Below are 23,120 nucleotides of genomic sequence, written 5' to 3'. Positions count from 1 at the left end.
CAGTCCCCTCATGATAGTAAGTAAGTGTACCAAGTTTAAATGCAATAGCATTGATACTTTCTGAGAAACGTGGACCTAAACGCAAAACTGAACCGGACGCCGACGCCGACGCCAACGCCAACGCCGATGCCAAGGTGATGACAATAGCTCATAATTTTTTTTCAAAAAATAGATGAGCTAATAAGAGAGAGGACACCATGCTAAATGGTAAAAAAAGCACTAAGTGACCCCGTGACCTAGTATTTGACCCGGCAAGGCCCATGTTTGAACTTGGCCTTAGGATCATCTAGATACAACTTATGACCAAGTTTGGTGAAGATCGGATGAAAACTACTTGAATTAGAGAGCGGACAACATGTTGAATGTTTAAAACGCACTAAGTGACCCCGTGACCTAGTTTTTGACCCAGCAAGGCCCATGTTTAAACTTGGCCTAGACATCATGTAGATACAACTTCTGCCCAAGTTTGGTGAAGATCGGATGAAAACTACTTGAATTAGAGAGCGGACACTTTATACTGACCGACAGACAGACCGACAGACAGACAGACCGACCGACAGACAAGTTCACTCCTATATACCCCCCTAAACTTCGTTTGTGGGGGTATAATTAAATGAAAGACCTTTCTTAATAGTTTAAGGTTTTAAAAAATGAATTTCCAAACGTAAGATACTGGTGAGCAGCAAACAGAATAAATCCTGAACAGCCTGCATGGTACTCGCATACAGCCATTTTTTTGTTTTCATCTGAGTGGGAAAAGGGTTAGTGTTACTACATTAGTCAAGTAGCTTATATTACCAAAAAATGTCCTGTGTTGGAACAGTGTTTAGTTAACAATTATTTTATTTTTTTGTTTCACCAAATACGCTAATAAAGACACTCTTAAAGAACATTATGGGTAGATGCAGTACTTGGTGGTGGGCTGGTTAGAACCAGTGCTCTGTCCCCTGTGCATACAAACAGAATCAAGTTTCCTGGGTAATAATATCGCATCATGCACAAATATGTCTTATAACATCTGCACATCTGGATCTGTACACTCTAGTAAGCAATCATAATGTCTGCTAATTAGACTACCAGACATTGTGTTACTTCATTTTGGCAGTGAAGCTCTTGAAAATATTGCAAATGGTGATGGGAAACAAACTTTTGCTTAGACATGCGCTACTGTATATTCAACAAGCCTTACCAGTTGTATCTCCATCCAGACAAGGCCTTCTCCTTGTTGTGGAGAAACTGGGCTTAATACATGAGCCCCAAGTGTTGTCCCAGATTAGCCTGTGCAGTCCCCACAGGCTAATCAGAGACAAAACTTTCTACCTACACTTAACTGTTGTTAAGAACCTCTTTTCAACAAAAAATTCAACAAAAGGGGAAAATGTTGTTCATGATTAGCCTGTGCCGATAACACAGGCTTATCTGGAAGAACACTTATCGCACATGCATGAAGAACAGTTTTCTAAGAATGAGGCTAATTATTTAATTAAAAGACTTTGCAATACAAAGAGTGAATACCTTGTAGTTTTGGCTGGTTCGGGTGGAGGAAAGCCAAAGGCGTTCACATGGAATACTTCATCTTCGTACCATCCCTCAGCTAACACAAAACAGTTCTCTGTGAATAAACCTGTGTGGAAGTTCTGGAAAACTTGTCAAGGCTTATGTCAAGAAACAAAATGTGTCCATAGGACAGGAATTTCCCTGCTTAGACAGATGTTCTGACACAAACTGGGAGAGTAACACATAGTGCCTTACCATCATTATTCAAACTGGGAGAAATAACACATAGTGCCTTACCATCATTATTCAAACTGGGTGAGAAGTAGCACATATTGCCTTGCCAGCATAATTTAAACTAGGAGAAATGTAACACACAGTGCCTTTACAGCATATTCAAACTGGGAGAAATGTAACACATAGTACCTTACCAGCATTATTCAAACTAGGAAAAATGTAAAATATAGTGCCTTGTCATCATTATTCAAACTGGGAAAAATGTAACACATAGTGCCTTACCAGCATTATTCAAACTGCTAGAAATGTTACATATAGTGCCTTGTCATCATTATTCAAACTGGGAAAAATGTAACACAAAGTGCCTTGCCATCATTATTCAAACTGGGAGAGATGTTACACATAGTGCCGTACCAGCATTATTCAAACTGCTAGAAATGAAACATATAGTGCCTTGTCATCATTATTCAAACTGGGAAAAATATAACACATAGTGCCTTACCTGCATTATTCAAACTGGGAGAAATTAAACGCATAGTACCTTACCATCATTATTCAAACTGGGAGTGCTGTAACACATAGTGCCTTACCATCAATATTCAAACTGGGAGGAATGAAACACATAGCGCCTAACCATCAATATTCAAACTGGGAGAGATGTAACACATAGTGCCTTACCAGCATTATTCAAACTGGGAGGGTTGTAACACAAAGTGCCTTACCATCAATATTCAAACTAGGAGGTATGTAACACATAGTGCCTAACCATCAATATTCAAACTGGGAGAAATGTAACACATAATGCCTTACCATCACTATTCAAACTGGGAGAAATGTAACAAATAGTGCATTGCCATCATTATTCAAACTGGGAGATTAGTAACAAATAGTGCCTTGCCATCATTATTCAAACTGGGAGATAAGTAACAAATAGTGCCTTGCCATCATTATTCAAACTGGGAGAAATGTCACGCATAGTGCCTTACCAGCATTATTCAAACTGGGTGAGAAGTAGCACATATTGCCTTGCCAGCATAATTTAAACTGGGAGAAATGTAACACACAGTGCCTTTTCAGCATTATTCAAACTGGGAGAAATGTAACACATATTACCTTACCAGCATTATTCAAACTAGGAAAAATGTAACATATAGTGCCTTGTCATCATTATTCAAACTGGGAAAAATGTAACACATAGTGCCTTACCAGCATTATTCAAACTGCTAGAAATGTTACATATAGTGCCTTGTCATCATTATTCAAACTGGGAAAAATGTAACACAAAGTGCCTTGCCATCATTATTCAAACTGGAAGATATGTTACACATAGTGCCGTACCAGCATTATTCAAACTGCTAGAAATGTAACATATAGTGCCTTGTCATCATTATTCAAACTGGGAAAAATGTAACACATAGTGCCTTACCAGCATTATTCAAACTGGGAGAAATTAAACACATAGTACCTTACCATCATTATTCAAACTGGGAGTGCTGTAACACATAGTGCCTTACCATCAATATTCAAACTGGGAGGAATGAAACACATAGCGCCTAACCATCAATATTCAAACTGGGAGAGATGTAACACATAGTGCCTTACCAGCATTATTCAAACTGGGAGGGTTGTAACACAAAGTGCCTTACCATCAATATTCAAACTAGGAGATATGTAACACATAGTGCCTAACCATCAATATTCAAACTGGGAGAAATGTAACACATAATGCCTTACCATCACTATTCAAACTGGGAGAAATGTAACAAATAGTGCATTGCCATCATTATTCAAACAGGGAGATTAGTAACAAATAGTGCCTTGCCATCATTATTCAAACTGGGAGATTAGTAACAAAAAGTGCCTTGCCATCATTATTCAAACTGGGAGAAATGTCACGCATAGTGCCTTACCAGCATTATTCAAACTGGGAGAAATGTAACACAAAAAGCCATAACAGCATTATTCAAACTGGGAGAAATGCAACACATAGTGCCTTGCCATCATTTTTCAAACTGGGAGAAATGAAACACATAGTGCCAAACCATCATCATTCAAACTGGGAGAGATGTAACAAAAAGTGCCTTGCCATCATTATTCAAAAGATGCTGATACATAAGAGAAACTAATGAAATTTCTGAATTATTAATACATGTATACCAGTTCTCCTAACAAGATATTCAATACTTAATGAGCTGCACGCTGGGAAAACAATGCCTGATGATTTTGGACTTTGGTTTAAAAGAGAAGGGAAGTGGAAATTGTTGTCCCTGATAAGCCTGTGCAGACTGCTCATATCGCAATTTTCAAAAGGATACAGCTTTTGAGAGGTCGATCTGTACGACTCCAGTAGGATCTTCCAGATACCACTTGCCCTGAAACACCAATAAAATACTGAATGTTGATCTCTCAATAAAGCGAGGATCCCATAGTGTCAACCTATTGCAGACTCCTGATTTGAATTAATTGTTGTACAAATGTTCAATTTTTTTTTTTAACATAAATGTTGCTAAATCAATTAAAGCTCACACATTCTTGTACTGTTTAATAGTAAAAGCACTTAGAAACTAAATAAACAAGTGTCTGGAAAAACAGGATGTATGGCATGTGCATGTGTCGTTCCAGATAAGCCTGTGCAGTCCGCATAGGCTTGTCAGTAATGCCACTTTCTTCGTGCAGGAACATTTTTGTTAAGTCTCTTCTCAATAAATTAATTATACTATAAAAATATGACAATAAGCAATGACAAAGTCTGCTCTGAAAGGATTCATATAACTTTAGCCAATTAAAAAAACTTGAAATGTAAAGTTATTAAATTAAACACGTTGTACAAACTCATTTAGTTGTGCAAATATTGAACAAACATTATTTCTTTAATTTTAATGTCTTTTATACAAGACATATTACGAAATCAGTCAATATTTGAAAGTAGGTAATATTTCTTGGAATAAACAATGGTCATCAAATCAAACAACCAAGATGTTATATATTATAGACACAAAAAGCAACAAAAATAGCACAAAAAAAACAATTAACTAATTGTTAGTGCAAATGCTCATAATGTCATTATTAGCACATCAAACATCATATTCATTCCCGCAAAAAATGCAGCATTGTAAAGATTATATTCCTTTGAAATGGGGACGTAGAGTTATGATAATCAAAATAACAGATTACTTCCCTTTCTTTGTGTAAAATATCAAGGTGAGAATAAAAAGCTTAGAATAAAAGAATGGCGAGGCTTTAGTAATAATATAATTTAACAAGAGATGTGTTCGTTAGAAACACAATGGCCCCTATTGCGCCGCTTTGAAATTAAAAAAAAAAAAATTTGACCTTTGACCTTGAAGGATGACCTTGACCTTAAACTTCCACCACTCAAAATGTGCAGCTTCATGAGATACACATGCATGCCAAATATCAAGTTTCTATCTTCCATAATGCAAAAGTTATGGCCAACGTTTAAGGGTTTTTTTTGGACGGACGGACAGTCTGACATACACACATACTGACATACTGACGGACACTTCAACTGCTATATGCCACCCTACCAGGGGCATAAAAAGAATGCCAAATGCCCAAGGTTGCTCACTTGAGAATAAAAGAACTTTACTATTCTAAGAAGCATTTGTGATGTATTTATGATAAATGAGGCTTCTGACATTCATTTTAAGCCCAAACCGTTTTTTAACTTGTCTAAGATTCCATGTTAATACATTTTTTATGAAGTTTTTATGCAGAAAACACAACAAGTGTGTTCTGAAGCGTTCCCAAGGCTCAACCATTGCCATTTTAGGAACACTGCCATGCGCCCTTTTAAGGGAAGGTCAACCACGAATGATGAAAAAATAAAAGTTCTAAAATACCGTATTTTTTTTAAATTATTAGTTTATATTGATTAAAATATCACCATTGGTACATTACATTACTTGAAAAATTTTATATTTTCAGTATACATTGTATTTGGTAATAAAATTTTGCGATGTGAAATCAAAAGTACATCGCGAAAATAGGTGACATAACGATATACACACTATAAATAACGCAAGTAGATTGATCATTTTATATATAAAATAAATACAATTCATTGCGCATGCACAATTTGCCTTCCTGGTTTTACCACGTGACGATGATGATCAATCTACTTGCGTAATTTATAGTTAACTGGTAGTTACCTGGTACCTGTACCCAGTTAAATTTATGACCGAATTTACTGAAAAGATGAGTACTTAACAACTTTTTTCAAGTAATGTTATAAACCAGTCATGATATTTTAATCAATTTAAACTAATAATTGTAAAAAAAACGTTTTTTTTAGAGCTTTTCTTTTTTTAGTCATTTGTCGTTGACGGTCTTTTTAAGCCCTGTTTTTCAAGGGACCCATTCCAATTTAAAACTCAGCCTATATATCATTAGAAAAATATTCAACACATGCTTCATTTTCTTATTTCTTTTTTTATTTTATTTTATTTGCTGTTTTAACCCTTTCAGTGCGGGAACCGAATTTTAAAGGCCTTTGCAAACAGTTTGGATCCAGATGAGACGCCACAGAACGTGGCGTCTCATCAGGATCCAAACTGTTTGCTATTCTGATAGTATTCTTTGAAAAAATCGAAGAAAATGCTAATTTTAGAAATTCAGCAGACGACATTTAAGCAGACGACAAATTTCCCAGCATGCAAAGGGTTAAACAGTATGTCATTCATATCATTGCAGTCAGTAAACCAACCTCTTTCAACAGTGTAAGCATCCCCAACACAATGACCTCCCCCAGCTTAGCAGTGGTGCCCAGAAGATATTCTATAGGCTTCAACTGTAATATAATTCATGGTTAATAACGATTATAATAAGTATTAACCCTTTACCCCTTAGGTCCGTATTTTCACACATTTGTAGTCCCTTAGACAGTTAAATTTAATTTAAGACCTTTCTTACTGTATTCAAGTTTTAAAGGCTTTATTGCAAACCCATAGATACTGATGAGCTGCAAACAGCATAAAACCTGAACAGACTGCGAGTTACTCACGGGCTGTCATGGTGTTATGCTGTTTGCACATATCCATTTTCACTTTGCCTCTGAGTGGGAAAGGATTAATATTAAACAAATATATATAGATTTTTCTTCATATTGCATGTACAGCATATAGATCTACTTTTCATTTATTAGGAATAAACCCAGTGGTATGAAAATTATGAGGAGGTAATTGCCCAAAGGGAATAAACTGTGTACTGCGTAACAATTATCCTAACAATTTCAAAAGGTTCACTAAAACTAATCATTCTGTAATAGAAACACTATGCACAACAACTACTCAAGATTCATACAATCAAATTTTAAAAGAACATCTTGAAGCAGGAATCAACACAAACACCCACACACAGAAACACAGGCATGAGTTGTACCTGAAATTTCTTAGATTCCGTTGGAGTGCTGCCCAGGGCTGGAGGGGTGAACAGGTCATGTCTCAATGTCCTCTGAAATCAGTAAGAAATCTGGTCATATTCAAATCAGCCCTAGCACTTAACAACACCTTAAACAAATGCTTTGTTACAAATGCAAAATTGGACTATGCTAAAACTAGTATTTTCGCACAAACATGTTCTGCATCAGTACAGGTTAATAAACAGTTTATATAATTATTAGATATGAAACATGTTGCACATTAACCAACAGTAAGAACAAGTTCATCTTACCTATTGTACATTAACAAACAGTGTATACAATTGTATCTAACCTGGTGCAGGTTTACAAACACTAAACCTAATTTCATCTTACCTGTTGCAGGTTAACAAACAGTTAACCTTAGTTCTACTAACCTGTTGCAGGTTAACCCTTTGCATGCTGGGAAATACGTCGTCTGCTAAAATGTAGTCTGCTGAATGTCTAAAATTAGCATTTTCTTCGATTTTTTTTTCAAAGAATACTTTCAAAATAGCAAACAGTTTGGATCCTGATTGGACACCATGTTCTGTGGCGTCTCATCTGGATCCAAACTGTTTGCAAAGGCCTTTAAAATGTTCCAGCGCTGAAAAGGTTAATAAACAGTGAATGTTATATAGTCTGATCTGTTGCAGGTTGACAAACAGTAAATGTACTATGGTCTGACCAGTTGCAGGTTGACAAACAGTAAATGTACTATGGTCTGACCAGTTGCAGGTTAAAACAAGATATGTGTTTGTCAGAAACACTATGTCCCCTTCTGCGCCGCTTTGAAGCTATATATTTGACCTTTGACCTTGAAGGATTACCTTGACCTTTTCCACTCAAAATGTGCAGCTCCATGAGATACACATGCATGCCAAATATGAAGTTGCTTTCTTCAATATTCCAAAAGTTACGGCAAAATGTTGAAGTTGGAGCAAACAAACACACAAACCAACCAACCAACAGACAGGGCAAAAACAATATGTCCCCCACTATAGTGGTGGGGGACATAAAAACAGTAAATGTAAGATTATCTGACCTGTTGCAGATTTTAAACAAGGGACAAAATTGTCACAAAACCAGGTTTTCATTGTGAAAAAAAAATCTGATAAAGGGAGAAAACTCAAACTGAACTTTTGAAATGAACAAACAAAATTAACCCCCTTTGTAAGTTTGTTTTAAAAAAAAATCTATTTTTAGTCAGTGGCGACCTTGACATTGGAGATATTGACGTGATTCTTTCGTGCGACACACCTTCCCATGATGGTGAACAAATGTGCCAAATGATTTTAAAATCTCACAATGAATGACATAGTTATGGCCAGGATAAGCTCATTTATGGCCATTTTTGACCTTTGAACTCAAAGTGTGACCTTGACCTTGGAGATATCGACGTAATTATTTCGCGCGACACACCGTCCAATGATGGTGAACAAATGTGCCAAATGATTTTAAAATCTGACAATGAACGTCATAGTTATGGCCCGGACAAGCTTGTTCCGCCCGCCTGCCAGCCCGCCAGCCAGACCGCCCGCATTCGCCAATCTAATAACCAGTTTTTTCCTTCGGAAAACCTGGTTAAAAAACAGTAAATCTAATATAATCTCACCTATTGCAGGTTAACAAACAGTAAATCTAAGATTATCTCACCTGTTGCAGAATGGTGTATCGCTCTCTGAACAGGTTTGCCTTGTCGTCTGCATTACCATGGAGACAGGGGGGTAGGGTACCCAGCGTGGAGCTACTGTACACAAAGGAAAACTAGATTGACCATGTTGGCTATAGATATTTGACTTTATCCTCATTAATAATATACATGAAATGTACACATCAAAACTTTACCGAAACTATTTTGAGACACTAGAATACTCAGAAACAGATTGATGGGTTATATCTCCTTAAACTATTAAATAGACATCTAAAAATAAATTTAGAATTTGAGAATAGTGTTTTCACAATATTCGCCTTATCTATTGCTTTAAAGGAATCACTTCTCCATTTAAACATTATTCAATGCCATCTTGCAAATGAGAAGTGTTTGTTTGTTTGTTGGGATTTGCTGCTATTTTCAAAAGTATTGCAGTCCTATAACAGCCGCTGCCAATGAACCTATTCAAACTTTTCCTAGGTCATCAGGTTTACCAATATTAAGTACATATAAGTATGCCAGTAACGTTTGATTGGTCATTGTAGGCTTGGGTACTACTTAAATGTACTCCTGGTACTCTGAAGTATACTTAAATATACCTCAGATACGGAAAATATACTGAAATGTACCCTGGCATTGTAATACTAAATTGGTTATTGTTGGCTTTTATTTTCAAATTAATTATATTATTATTTCTGTCAATATTTTGTAAAATGGCCTCTATATTCTCATAACAGATACTAAAAAAAAACATGTGGAGGCAGGTTTGGTTTAAAGAGAGTTTGTTTTCCTATTCAGTAGTGCATTTGACGACTTCAGATTTTTGGTGGTAATAAAACTCGGGCATAGTCTAAATTAGCCGTGTACGCTTTAGTATATTTTCCGTACTCAGGGTACATTTAAGTATACTTATGAGTACCCAGGGTACAGTTAAGTAGTACCCGAGCCGACAATGATTAATCAAGGGCAAGTAACTGACAACTGCTCAACTTGAGGGGGGGGGGGGGTAATGAATTGTGTACATGTAACTCTACTTACGGTATAAACTTTTTCCTGTCCTTCTTATAAGTAAATCTTGGCACAGAAAATGCATCTATCACAGAAAATATCTTGTCACTGAAACAAAAACAGAATCTTTAATCTTTAACCATTTAATACATAAAAGTGTTGTTTTTTAAACTATATGTCAAAAGCTGAACATGGGCTTCTTGACACTTCTTTAAAGACAGCATGTACATATCTTTTTAATTTCAATCAACATTATAATAATATGCTTGTGCTTTCAAAAGCAAATGCAAATCAAACAGAAGCAAAGTGACACATTACATTGCAGCAATGCCCATAGATAAGTTCAAAGAATAAGCCAATCACTATGCTTGAATATTGAGTCCAGCATATCTACAATTCAAGGTGATGATCTATGACCCGTTTCATGCGAAAATGGGTCTTATGCCATATTCAGCAAGAATTGCGTCCACTCTGACTGGTCTGGAGCTACATGTATCTTGTCTGCTATTGAGACAACAAAACTTTGTGTGATTTTGAAGTCCACATCTTGTCTGCTATTGAGACAACAAAACTTTGTGTGATTTTGAAGTCCACATCTTGTTTGCTATTGAGACAACAAAACTTTGTGTGATTTTGAAGTCCACATTGTATCTTCTGACCAGACTGTGCTATTAGGCAGGCGTGTCTGGAGCTAATAAGCATAATGTTTATGACCCATTTTTGCATGTAGTAGTAGTATTTCTTTTGACCTTGCAGACAAGGATAACCCATGAAAGTGCAAGCACTTATTTCCAATGGGGTCCTTTGGTTTTGCTGAAGAGACAGCAAGCAAAAGAGACAGTATTGAGATACAAGAAATCCGGATGCGATAACTTAGCTCTTTGCAAATAGATCCCTTGGTTCTTTTACGTGCTCAGTGTATAGCACCAATACACGCAAGAATTACCTGGGTTTCATACCAGTACATCTCTAGTTGGGTGCAGGCTTCCTGAAAAGGCCAGACTGCCGGTTTTGTCCAGCAAAATTCTTTATGGTCTGGCGAAATTCTTATATCGCCGGTCCTTGTGACAGGCAAAAAAATTCATGACTAAATACCGAAAAGTCAAATACTTGCCAAAAGAATGAAAACTCCCCCATTAAAATCACCATTTTCGTGAATGTCTAGCCTTTTTGTGATTAAGAACACTAATGCCTCACTAGTTCTTAAGAATGCTCTCCATTTGTTGTTTTTTCGACAATGTCAATTTCATTGGTCTGACATATCACTGTGCCATATAAAAACAATCAATATGAAGCGAAACTGTAAACATTTAAATGGGATTATGGAAACATCACAGTTTACTTCGGAACCAAGAATGCAGATGAGCAGAGACTTGTTGAAATCTGCGAGTTAAACATGTGAGTTAAACACGATTCTTTTCAATCCCCTCAAAATCTTCATAAATTAAGCATTTTCAATCCACTGAAAATCTTCGTAAATTAAGAATGTTGATGTGAGGCCTTCTTGTCCCCAGACATAAATCTGATAAAATAGCCTATTACATGCATCTGATCCCTAAAAAAATATACATTTTCCTTTAAGTCTGACTAGAATTAAAGCTGTTGTCCATCATGCATTGTAATCACTAGAACATGCAAGTGTTTTGTTTTACTTTATCAAGTGTACTTATACCCAGGCTGCACATTGCAATAAATATGAGTTCAACTTTACTTAATTATTCAATTATAAACTCATGATGTTCTGTCAGGTGAATTTTTGTCCAGACAGGCTAACTTTTTCATCAGCCTGTCGGGTTGACAGGCATTTTTGGGGACTTTTCAGGAAGCCTGTGGGTGGGAAACACTTGAAGCATTTCTGAAATTTCCAGTGCCCCGACCAGAGTGTTACCACTCGACTACCCCACCACCCGACTACTGCATGATGCCGCTCAAATATAAAAATTCAATTAAATTGCTTAAGAATTGTAGGAGAGGTTGAGTTTGCTCCACATACTTTTTACAAGTTAATTACATGTAGCACAAACATGCACATGGATAAGTTCAAGGGCACATAGTTCCGGAACTATTACTGGAATTGCTGAGGCAAAAATTTGGCGCGATTCAAATGGCTGACATATCTTAGTGGTCATAACTTCTTTTCACACATTTGTATATACAGAAAGATAGACTGACAAATGTCAGTGTTTTTCCTCGTTCAAATTCATAGCCGGTATATGGTCTCATTCCCAATAGAAGAAAGTGTTTTTTCCCCAAATGGCACCTAAAATTCCCAATTGAAGGTTTCCAAAAAAAAAAAATCTTAGGTCAAAACATTTCATCTCCCATTCAGCTCTATATAATTTGAACATTAGTAAATATAATACTGAAAACAATTGTATACTAAATCTTAAAGCATTTGTTAGCAAAACAAAAACAACAGCACTAATTTCCGAATTTTAGTTAAAGTGCGCTTTTTTTCCCAATCCAAAGGGAGACCCCTCAATCCTAAAATGGTGGGAAAAACAATCAATTTACAAAGTCATTCCAGTTTGCTCCTCTTAACCCTTAAAGCGCTGGAGCTGAATTTTAAAGGCCTTTGCAAACAGTTTGGATCCTGATGAGACGCCACAGAACGTGGCGTCTCATCAGGATCCAAACTGTTTGCTATTCTGATAGTATTCTTTGAAAAAAATCGAAGAAAATGCTAATTTTAGAAATTCTGCAGACGACATTTTAGCAGACGACAAAATTTCCCAGCATGCAAAGGGTTAACTTTGTATCGAGTGGTTAACAAATTATCCTACAGAAAACATCAAACTGACAAAATCCCCGTGAAATGACCTATGATGACAGCTTGCTAATTGCAATAAGCATTTGATTTAAGCTCTTGTTTGGCAGTGATTTTCATCTCCATTTCTATATACATGTAATTAACTAAAGACTTTTCATCATATTATGTCTTAATAACACCTTTTTGTTCATTGAATGCCTACTAAATTTCCACTTTTCATCTGCACAAAATTGCTTTACTTAGTATTTTAATTTATGAAACGTTTCATGATGAATTAGTAAAGTTTCTTAAGTTATGTGGTCAGAAAGTTTTGAACAAAAGTAAAGATAACAACTCTATAAAAAAAAATTCCCAACGTTAGTTTATAAAGATCAATAAAGCTCAAACTTAATTATGTATTTGACCCTACCCATCATTTTTACTACCCTCAAAAAGACATTTGTGTTTTTAAAGACTGAAAAAGCCATGCAGTGTCTTCATAAAGTCTCTATAACGCTCAAAATCAACGAAAAATTTCGTTAAGTATTTCGTATAATTAGGTTAACACCTAAACAATCAGTGTTCCTTATAGCAATAGCCACAATTTCAACGCTAGATGTGGTGTGATTACATAGATTTTTGTAGATACAAAATGCTCATTTTTATTTATTTGTGACCACAATAAAGTCCATGTTAATTTCCTGAGAATAAATCTATTGATACGACACACGAACACTAAAATGGTACCATGTTAAAACCATAATAAAAACGAGCATTCTGTATCCACAAACATCTATTTTTACCAGACCACATCTGGCGTTGAAATTTCGACAATGGCCATTAGGAACAATGATTTTTAATTGTTTAGCTTTATTTTACGAAATACTGTACGAAATTTTCGTTGATTTTGAGAAGAAGTGTTACTTTAAAGAAAATCTAGTTTAGACTGAAAGAGGAATCCTTCGTGAGCCTGTGATGACTGCACAGGCTAATCTGGGATGACACTTTACAATCATGCATTAAGCCCTGTATTCCCAGAAAGAGACATAATTCATCACAAGTGCCATGACTGACCCTTCGTCATGCTGCTCTGCATTGCATTCCTGTACAGCTGTCTCACAGATGTGCTTGTCAACTAGAGTGGATGACACTGAAACCAATGAAGCATGAGTTAGGTGCATGTACCAGAATGGAGGAAAGTAAAAGCAATACCGTCACACACATAAGTATGGTTTTAATCTTTTTCCTTCAGATATGCATTATGACCAGTCTGTATTGAATAAGAAAATCTAATAAAATGTAAGACTCTTAAAACTATATTCAAGCTTTAAAGCTTAATTTAAAACCCTAAGATATTGGTGAGCAGCAAAGAGCATAACACCTGAAAAGCTTGCAAGTTTCTTGCAGACTGTTTTGGTTTTATGCTGGTTGCATGTAGCCAATTTCACTTAGCTTCTGAGTGGTAAATAGTAAAGAATTACTTCACAAGAGAGCCAGGATCTCCCTTGGCCGCTAACCTGAGTTCAATAATGATTGCCAATGAATGGTAGTTATTGAATCTTGAATTTGTCTATGTCATATAGGTATTGACACTTGTTAACAATACTGTAATGGATTGTTATCTAAGGAACATTCCTAAAGATTTATTTGAAATCGGGTCTGCCGACCTTCAGATATTCTGTTTACTGAATCCATTATCAACTTTTCAAAATATATAAGAAAAAATGGATGCTGATTGATTACTGATTTTTGTTGGAAAAGTTTTAACAAATAAAAAAAACAAGAGATGTGTTTGTCAGAAACACAATGCCCGCTATTGCGCCGCTTTTAAATAAAATTTCAATATATCATTTGGCAGATTTAGAAATTATCTCCCTTTTAAAGCTTATAACTTCCCATGGATTGTATTTTTTACTTTTGACCTTGAAGGATGACCTTGACCTTTCAACACTCAAAATGTGCAGCTTCATGAGATGCACATGCATGCCAAATATCAAGTTGCTATCTTCAATATTGCAAAAGTTATGGCCGATGTTAAAGTTTTCGGACGAACACACAGACAGACAAAGGGACTGACAGTTCAACTGCTGTATGCCACCCTATGGGAGGCATAAACATTCTATTACATTACTGAAATAACCATAAAGGCATATAGCAATCACATTAATGTTCACAGTCAATATGACAATTCTGTTTATAATAAATACATCAGTGAATATTAATATTGCACAATCACTTCAATTTGTTTTGTAAAAAACTACATAGAATGTAAACAAATATCCTCTTGTTGCACCAACATTCTTACTTTCTGTATGGAAACAATGATATTCACTTAGAAAATTATGAAATATTACTTCAATTTCCAAATTTTTTATAACTAAATCATTTTTCATTATTTTGATATAAAAGTCAAATAAATTATTCCAATCACAAACTTACAGGGTTGCTTTTGCACTATTTCAATTATTTTGTCCAACCATTCTTGAAACTCCTCTTGGTCCACTTGCGAGAAAACGTCCACTAAGTATTTGCTGGCTTCACTGAAATAGGCAAAACTGCATTTGTCAATACCCTAAATAGTGCCCCAACTAGCCATAAACGGCCGTCCCAAGGTCCCACCCTGCCAACTTTAGGTCCCCACTTTGCTCACTTTTTCATCAGATCTTATTTTTACGCAACACAATTTATTTGAAGCTTCAAAAAATAACAACATTTTCAGTTAAACTAGTTTTATTTAGAAGAGAAACTATGTTTTGAATGAAAGTACATGTATATTTTACACGAAATACAATATAAACAAGGGAAAAAATTGTCACAAAACCAGGTTTTCAATTTGAAAAAAAGTCTGATAAAGGGAGACAAGTCAAACTGAGGTCGCCGTGGTGTAATGGATATGGTGTCCGCCTTGCGACCGGGAGGTCAGGGGTTCGATCCCCGCTGTGGGAGCGTTCTTTCGATCTCCCATATAGACACCAAGTACTGGTTCTAGGCCCAGGAAACGGACTCGAGAGCATTTCAAATAAGTACCAATTACTTTCTATGCAATCGAGCTAAAATAAATAGGTTTAAACTAAGTCAAACTGAACTGATTATTTATAATTAACCACCTTTGTTTCAAAATAAATCTATTTTTAGTCGTAGCGACCTTGACCTTGGAGATATTGACGTAATTCTTATGTGCAATAACACCGTCCAATGATGGTGAACAAATGTGCCAAATGATTTTAAAATTTCACAATGAATGACATAGTTATGACCCAAACAAGCTCATTTATGGCCATTTTTGACCTTTGAACTCAAAGTGTGACCTTGACCTTGGAGATATCGATGTGATTCTTTCGTGTGACACACCGTCCAATTATGGTGAACTAATGTGCCAAATGATTTTAAAATCTCACAATGAATGACATAGTTATAACCCGGACAAGCTCATTTATGGCCATTTTCGACCTTTGAACTCAAAGTGTGACCTTGACCTTGGAGATATCAACGTAATTCTTTCGTGCGACACACCGTCTTATGATGGTGAACAAATGTGCCAAATGATTTTAAAATCTCACAATGAACGACAAAGTCATGGCCCAGACCAGTTTGTTCCGCCCGCCAGCCGACATTTGCCAATCTAATAACCAGTTTTTTCCTTCGGAAAACCTTGTTAATTCTCAAAAAAAAACTTTATACAAAAACCGTTATCGAACGGAAAGCCGAAGTTTTGAATTGACGATTCGATCTATTTTACGGATGCTCTGGAGATAGCCGGTATATTACGATACAGTAGATTAGACACGAGATCTATTTTGCCGAGGATTCCGGAGATAGTCTATAGGGTATTTTCGAATTTAGAATACTTGGCTTTCTACATTGCAAAAACAAACACATTTAAATGAACCATGAAAGTGTTTGAAACTTTGGATTCATATCAATATTAAGCGAGCATACCATATCATGTAAGTTGTTTTTATTTGCGCATTATGGATATATTTACGATCTATTTTAATTCATTTATGCCAGAAAACAGTTTATTTGGCTAATATTTCTGATTAAAGTGCCGCCTGGATTCTGGGCGGCATCTTTACATGAATAAAATCAGTTGCAACTCCCAGCGACCTGGAGGGTCAATAGCTGGGAATTTAATTATTGCAACTACCTTCATGTTGACACTTTTAATGACGATAAATGTTGGAACATAATTTACAACTATGTTGATTGAAACATGGTATTAAATAAAAACGAGTCAAACACTAAACTTCATCAAACGAAACATTCCCATAAAACACCCACGCATTAGAGAATTTGCCTTCAAAACCCTGGTCCGCCCACAACTTGAGTATAGTAGCTCAGTGTGGAGCCCACACACACAACACAACATAAACAAGATCGAGATGGTCCAACGCAGGGCCGCTCGATGGGTTACAAATGATTACTCATATCACAACAGTGTCACACACATGCTAGACAAATTAGGGTGGCGTTCACTTGAGAACAGAAGGTATGACTCCCGGCTACTGATGTTCTATAAAATTGTCCACGGACTGGTTGCTGTACCAATGCCTCCCTATGTCACTCCTCCGACCCGGCTCACTAGACATTTGCACCCTCTTTCATTCAGACAAATCCCTACTCCAAGCAACTACTATAAATTCTCCTTCTATCCAGCCACTATTGTCCTATGGAACTCTCTACCAGCCAATATTGTACAGGCACCTACCCTGGACCAGTTTAGGCTGGGGGTGACCAAACTAGACCACAGTTTCTAAGCAGGTTGGCTGTTTTTAACCTTTTATCTGTATATTCCTTCTTTTAACTAACACTATCACCTTTGTTTCTATGTCTCACAAATACATTATGTATTACTTTTATCTCCTATACACTTCTTCCTTAATTTCCTAGCACTGACACGCACCTGCTTGTAATGCTAATTGTTGGCGACTAGCAGTATATATAGATAGATAGAGTTGAAGTTTATGTATTATTGTAGTTTTACTGGCTATCCGTTTCTAATAATGGTACGAATATTCATGGTGGCGATGACTTTCAAACCCTATTACGATTTTAATATGAATTATCGAAAAATCTGTTCGTGACATTGAACTTAACATGACTTGTGTAAACTGATGTTCAACCCACCTCCTTAGGGAAAGCCCGTGCATCTTAAAAGACGATGAAATTTGTGATTTAATCTTTGTTGACATTTTGACGTTCCCGCGTGTTTACATTACGAAATATATTAAAATTGTAATAATCGCATAAATACAAACAAGGGTCTGTTCAACACTGATGATTTAAGTTGATGTTGTGTTTGCAATTTCAAGCAATATAGACTTTGTTTATAATTGTGCAATCTATCTATCTTTTATGTAAATATAACAATTTCTTTTTAAAACATTGTTTATTATATACGATTTTGCGTTGCAGTCTATAGAAACGTGTTGTCATTTAATTCCAATCTTCAATTTTGTCAGTGGACGCTTATTGAACATCACATTAATAATAATGACTTATGTCAATCGATTTATTTCTGACTAGTAAGCAGGTAATGTATTTGACGAATATAACAATTTTTTAATACAGGTAAGATTCTTTTTACCATTTTGAGAAAGACTTGTATTCGGACTGTTTGCTTGCAAAAAGTTCACTGATTTGGGAAAAACTAATTTAATATAACTCTTAATAATATTTTAAGTAAAAAGAACGCTACAAATCCGTTTTATGTACAAACATGTTAACCGTAAATCTAGATTCTAAAACAGTATGATATTTGCAAAAGTTAAAGTTATAACTCGCCAGGCTGCCCAAACCAGAAGAAAAACTACATATATATTTATTTATCTGAAAACTACAAAACATAGGCTTTTTTATGATATATAATTTGTCAAAATCGGCCGAGAAATGAAAGAATAATTTAAAAAAAGATGTGAGTGGGTACATCAAAATGTATACTTGGGCGCTTCGATGTACGCTAATCGATAAAATCGGATTATTCATTTTTGCATAAAATTGAATTTACTACAGTAAGGGTCAAATACTCGATTCAACTCCTGTCAATATAAGCTCCGTGATTCATGGGACTGTTATGGATATCAACCTGGGCCCCTTTTTATTAGCAAAGTGTTCCTTTATTTGTCTAAGAGCTTTCCATTTAATTATTGGCAGCCTGTAAATGACTAATATTTATGATATTTAAGTTACAATTGGGGATTTAATTATCAGTTATTACATTATATCCTTCATAATTTTGGCACATGTTGGACAGGATTTGAAGGATGCTTAAGGATTTGTTCAATTAAAATACATTTATATATATTTCTTTGGTCAAATGTTTTCCCTTTACCCAATCAATCAAAATAAAAAATGTTTGTCACAGTATTTATGTGACATAATTTGTTTTATTTTCAGGTCCATACATTGAGCTGTAAATGAGTTACGTAGATGTCTTTGTTGGCAACTTCATTGTCATAGACTTCGAGCTGTACGACCTGTGGTTGAAAGGATTGTCTGGTAAAAAAAATGCATGATACTGTCTAACCTGACCTTGCGGTCACCTGGCTTAAGTGGTCAGTCTAGATCCCCCTTTGACGATCATACAGAGTCCCAATGACACCTATGTTAGGGATACAAACTAACTTTTTACTATAAGTTGCTCAGGCGGGCGACTCTGATTGAAGTAATCGTTTTTGATATGATAACTATGAACAACTGTGAGATAATGAATTCTAGGTTTTTTGAGGTTTATTTGGCTGTGATAAGTATAGGGGACAATCTTCAAAATAACATTTGTTAGAGTATGTTGCTCATTTAAAATTATTTTGATTTAATTTATTATTGCTGTTTAAAGATGGTTACAATTTCAGAGTAATAATTACAGATGTAAGTCACAGGTGGTTAGCGTGTGGCTATGATATTAATTAGTGAAAACATCATTTTGAATGAAAAATAATCATATTATAATGAAAAATTAAATTTTATGAAAAAAAAAAATCACTATCAAATATATATATACAACAAGGTATGTAACTCAAAATCACCCCCAAAACGGGGTGCATCGCTTAGAACAGCCATATCTTCATCAATTGTGCAGCGATTTTCACGATCTCGGTCTTATTCAGCGCAGAAATGAATTTCCTTTCTGGAAATGTATATGTCTTGCAATATTTTTACAAATGCTGGGTCAACTTTTAAGAAATAATACGATACACAACTCGCATGACCCAGTTGACAATGATCATGCAGTCTTTAAGACTGAAATCTTCACGGAGTAAAGGGCATCTTCCCTACAAAGTTCATGTACCTCGATACCATAATTCAATAAAACGTATGAAAAAACATTATTACCGTTCTTGTCGTTACATTATGCATCAAGACTAACTGTCCAGCGCCGTTTAAAACCTTTGTTTACATACATTTCAACTAACTGACATTTTAAACACAGGAGTGATTTCATTGGTCCAATGCGGAGGTGTGTCTTTACAACTGGAGATTTCATTCATAAAGACTGCATGATCATTGTCAACTGGGTCATGCGAGTAAGGGTATGAAAATAAAGTTTTATGATATTTTTATGCCCCCGGATCGATAGATCGGGGGTATATTGTTTTTGTTCTGTCTGTCTGTCTGTCTGTCTGTCTGTCTGTCTGTCTGTCTGTCTGTCTGTCTGTCTGTCTGTCTGTCTGTCTGTCTGTCTGTCTGTGTCTGTCTGTCTGTCTGTCCCAAACTTTAACCTTGGTTAAAGTTTGATTACTTTAACAATATTGAACATACCAACTTGATATTTACCATGCATGTGTATCTCATGGAGCTGCTCATTTTGAGTGGTGAAAAGTCATGGTCAAGGTCATCCTTCAAGGTCAAAGGTCAAATATCATTGTATTTTTCTTTCCTGAAACTTTAACCTTCGTTAAAGTTGTATCATAACTTTTTTAATATTGAATACAGCAACTTCATATTTGGCATGCATGTGTATCTTGTGGAGCTGCACATTTTGAGTGGTGAAAGGTCAAGGTCATCCTTCAAGGTCAAAGGTCAAAATAAAAAAAAATAAAAATAATTTCTCCATTCAATCTCTTGCTTACTTTTCGTGGAGCTGCACATTTTTAGTGGTGAAAGGTCAAGGTCATCCAGGACATCCTTCAATGACAAAGGTCAAATATATGGCTTCAAAGCGGCGCAATAGGGGGCATTGTGTTTCTGACAAACACATCTGTTGTTTTAAGCAAGTTTGCTGATAGATTTTGCATGCAAGAGAAATAATTAATAAGTTACAGATTTACAATGATCTGTGTATACAAGTATACATGTGTATGTACGTTGTTTTAGACATTGAAAGATTACTGGTATCAGTGTTTTAGTTTTTTTAAATTCTTGTCTCAACCATATCTTTGCCATGTATTGATGGATCAAATAATAAATTTTTCCAAAATAAACCATTCAATGCAATCAAGCTAAAATAAATAGGTCTCAACTAAAAAGTTTACAATTAGAGGTCAAATTTGGCCTAAGTATAGCTTTTACAGATTGTGACTTCGTCATTCATCTTGCAATTTATATATAACTAATCATTAATGACCACCTGTAGAAGACAGTATGTCACATGTCACAAAGGTAACGGTCTTATGTAGAGTTCAAAGATCAAATTTGACAATAACACATAAAAACATTTTTAACAGGAGTTCTGAATTAAAAGAGGAATTTTGGGTCATATGTTCCATCTACAAATGAACTTGTCCCGTGAACAAGTTGGGCTTAATGCATGTGGTAAAGTGTTGTCTCAGATTAACCCGTGCAGTCTGCATAGGCTAATCAGGGACTACACTTTCCGCTTTTATGGAATTTTTTGTTTAAGAAAGTCTCTTCTTAGCAAAAACCCAGTTAAGGGCGGAAAATGGCGTCCCTGATGAGCCTGTACTGACTGCACAGGCTAATCCGGGACGACATTTTATGCACATCTTGTTTCCTCAGTGGATGAGTGTGCCGTGGCTCTCCAGAACAGAGGTGTACTGCAGTCAACAGGAGCCCGCTTTGATGAGTTGATCAGCGACACGAAGGACAGCTTCCGACTGTACGCAAGTCTCGAACAGCTTCTTAAATGGCCAACAAAGTTTGGGGAGCAGCTGGTCTATCAGATCGACCCAGAAACTCAAAAGATCCTCATTGATAAGTAGGTGTTATCACCCATTCGGTTGAGGGATATTGTTTTGGCATTGTCTGGAGCCATATGATAACAGAGGTATGGCCAATTTTGGCAGTTTTTAACTTGAAAATAAGAACACTTTTGTGTGTGGAGCCACATCTTGGAACTGCTTGGGCAGATTTCATCAAAATTTGGTATAAGTAAATATATGGATAAGAGGATGATTGACTACAAATTGAGCACAAACCATTTTTATCTCGACTATTATATATGAAATATATATAGTGGAGCTATCCTACTCAACCCAGCGTTTCCGTTAGCGTTGGCTATAAATGTTTAAGTTTTCGTACTACCCCAATTATTTTCATTGTCCCTTGACATATTGCTTTCATATTTTGCATACTTGTTTACCAACATGACTTCAACATATAAACAAGAGCAGACAACTCTATCAAGCATTTTGTCATAATTATGGCCCCTTTTCCACTTAGAATATGCAGCAAATGTTAAAGTTTTTGTACTACCCCATTTATTTTCATTGTCCCTTGACATATTGCTTTCATATTTTGCATACTTGTTAACCAACATCACCCCAACCTATAAACAAGAGCAGACAACTCTATCAAGCATTTTGTCATAATTATTGCCCCTTTTATACTTAGAATATGCATATTATTGATAAATCTATGTTAAAGTTTGCGAACTATCCCAAATATTTCCTATATCCTTTGACATATTGCTTTTATATGTTGCATACTTGTTTACCAACATGACCCCAACCTATAAACAAGAGCAGACCACTGTATATATTTTACATAATTACGGCCCCTTTTACACTTAGATAATTGAACATTTTGCTTAAATTGCCATAACTTCTTCATTTATGATCACATTTTATTATTACTTTGACAAAACAACACTTACCTGAATACCACAATGGATCCCACTCAAACAATACCCCATGCCCCTACTCAGAATCCCTCCCCCCCCAACCTCCCCCCCCCCCAATTTTTTTTTAAACATCATCTTATAAATTACCAGAGCCCACAGTATACCCCCCTCTCACCCCCTGCCCCCCCTACCCACCCCCATTTTTTTAAACATCATCTAATAAATTACCCCCCCCCCACATTATACCCCCCCCCACTCAGCCCCCTACCAATCCCCCCCCTCCCCCCCCCATAAAAAAAACGTTTTTTTTCCTTTTTGAAAGATCCTCTAATAAATGACCACACCCCACATTATACCCCCTATCAACCCCCCCCCCCCCCCAAAAAAAAATCCTTTTTTTATTTTTGAAAGATCGTCTTATAAATTATTGAATATGAACAAATTCCCCATGATGGCTTATGTTATACTGTCAAGCACTTGAATAGTCGAGCGCGCTGTCCTCTGACAGCTCTTGTTTAACTTGTGGCATATATGGTCATCAAAC

General features: G+C 35.9%; 2 protein-coding genes across 4 annotated transcripts in view; one reads left to right on the top strand and one right to left on the bottom strand.

The window, feature by feature from the left end:
* LOC127832647 (DNA polymerase epsilon subunit 2-like) overlaps positions 1 to 17,796 on the bottom strand; it is an 87,241-nt gene extending 69,445 nt beyond the window's left edge. Inside the window, exons 1-9 of the mRNA XM_052358249.1 lie at positions 17,686 to 17,796; positions 14,998 to 15,098; positions 13,633 to 13,708; positions 9,840 to 9,917; positions 8,804 to 8,897; positions 7,132 to 7,203; positions 6,458 to 6,541; positions 4,047 to 4,103; positions 1,516 to 1,637 (exon numbers count right to left, since the gene is read on the bottom strand). Of these exons, the coding sequence (XP_052214209.1) occupies positions 1,516 to 1,637; positions 4,047 to 4,103; positions 6,458 to 6,541; positions 7,132 to 7,203; positions 8,804 to 8,897; positions 9,840 to 9,917; positions 13,633 to 13,708; positions 14,998 to 15,098; positions 17,686 to 17,750 (749 nt within the window). The 5' untranslated portion in view covers positions 17,751 to 17,796. The remainder of the gene's footprint in view (positions 1 to 1,515; positions 1,638 to 4,046; positions 4,104 to 6,457; positions 6,542 to 7,131; positions 7,204 to 8,803; positions 8,898 to 9,839; positions 9,918 to 13,632; positions 13,709 to 14,997; positions 15,099 to 17,685) is intronic.
* A 16-nt stretch (positions 17,797 to 17,812) lies between these two features.
* The window catches only part of LOC127832654 (acidic fibroblast growth factor intracellular-binding protein-like), a 57,523-nt gene continuing 52,215 nt past the window's right edge, over positions 17,813 to 23,120 (top strand). Inside the window, exons 1-3 of one of the 3 annotated variants that reach the window (XM_052358265.1) lie at positions 17,813 to 17,915; positions 18,955 to 19,056; positions 21,514 to 21,712. In XM_052358265.1, coding sequence (XP_052214225.1) covers positions 18,975 to 19,056; positions 21,514 to 21,712 — 281 coding nt within the window. In that variant the 5' untranslated portion in view covers positions 17,813 to 17,915; positions 18,955 to 18,974. Of the gene's footprint in view, positions 17,916 to 17,950; positions 18,130 to 18,954; positions 19,057 to 21,513; positions 21,713 to 23,120 lie in introns of those variants that run through there. The other 2 variants (XM_052358267.1, XM_052358266.1) reach the window with 2 other exon arrangements.

The sequence above is a fragment of the Dreissena polymorpha genome, chromosome 5 (genome assembly GCF_020536995.1).
Source record: "Dreissena polymorpha isolate Duluth1 chromosome 5, UMN_Dpol_1.0, whole genome shotgun sequence".
NCBI lineage: Eukaryota > Metazoa > Mollusca > Bivalvia > Myida > Dreissenidae > Dreissena > Dreissena polymorpha.
This window is presented reverse-complemented; position numbering and strand designations above follow the sequence as displayed.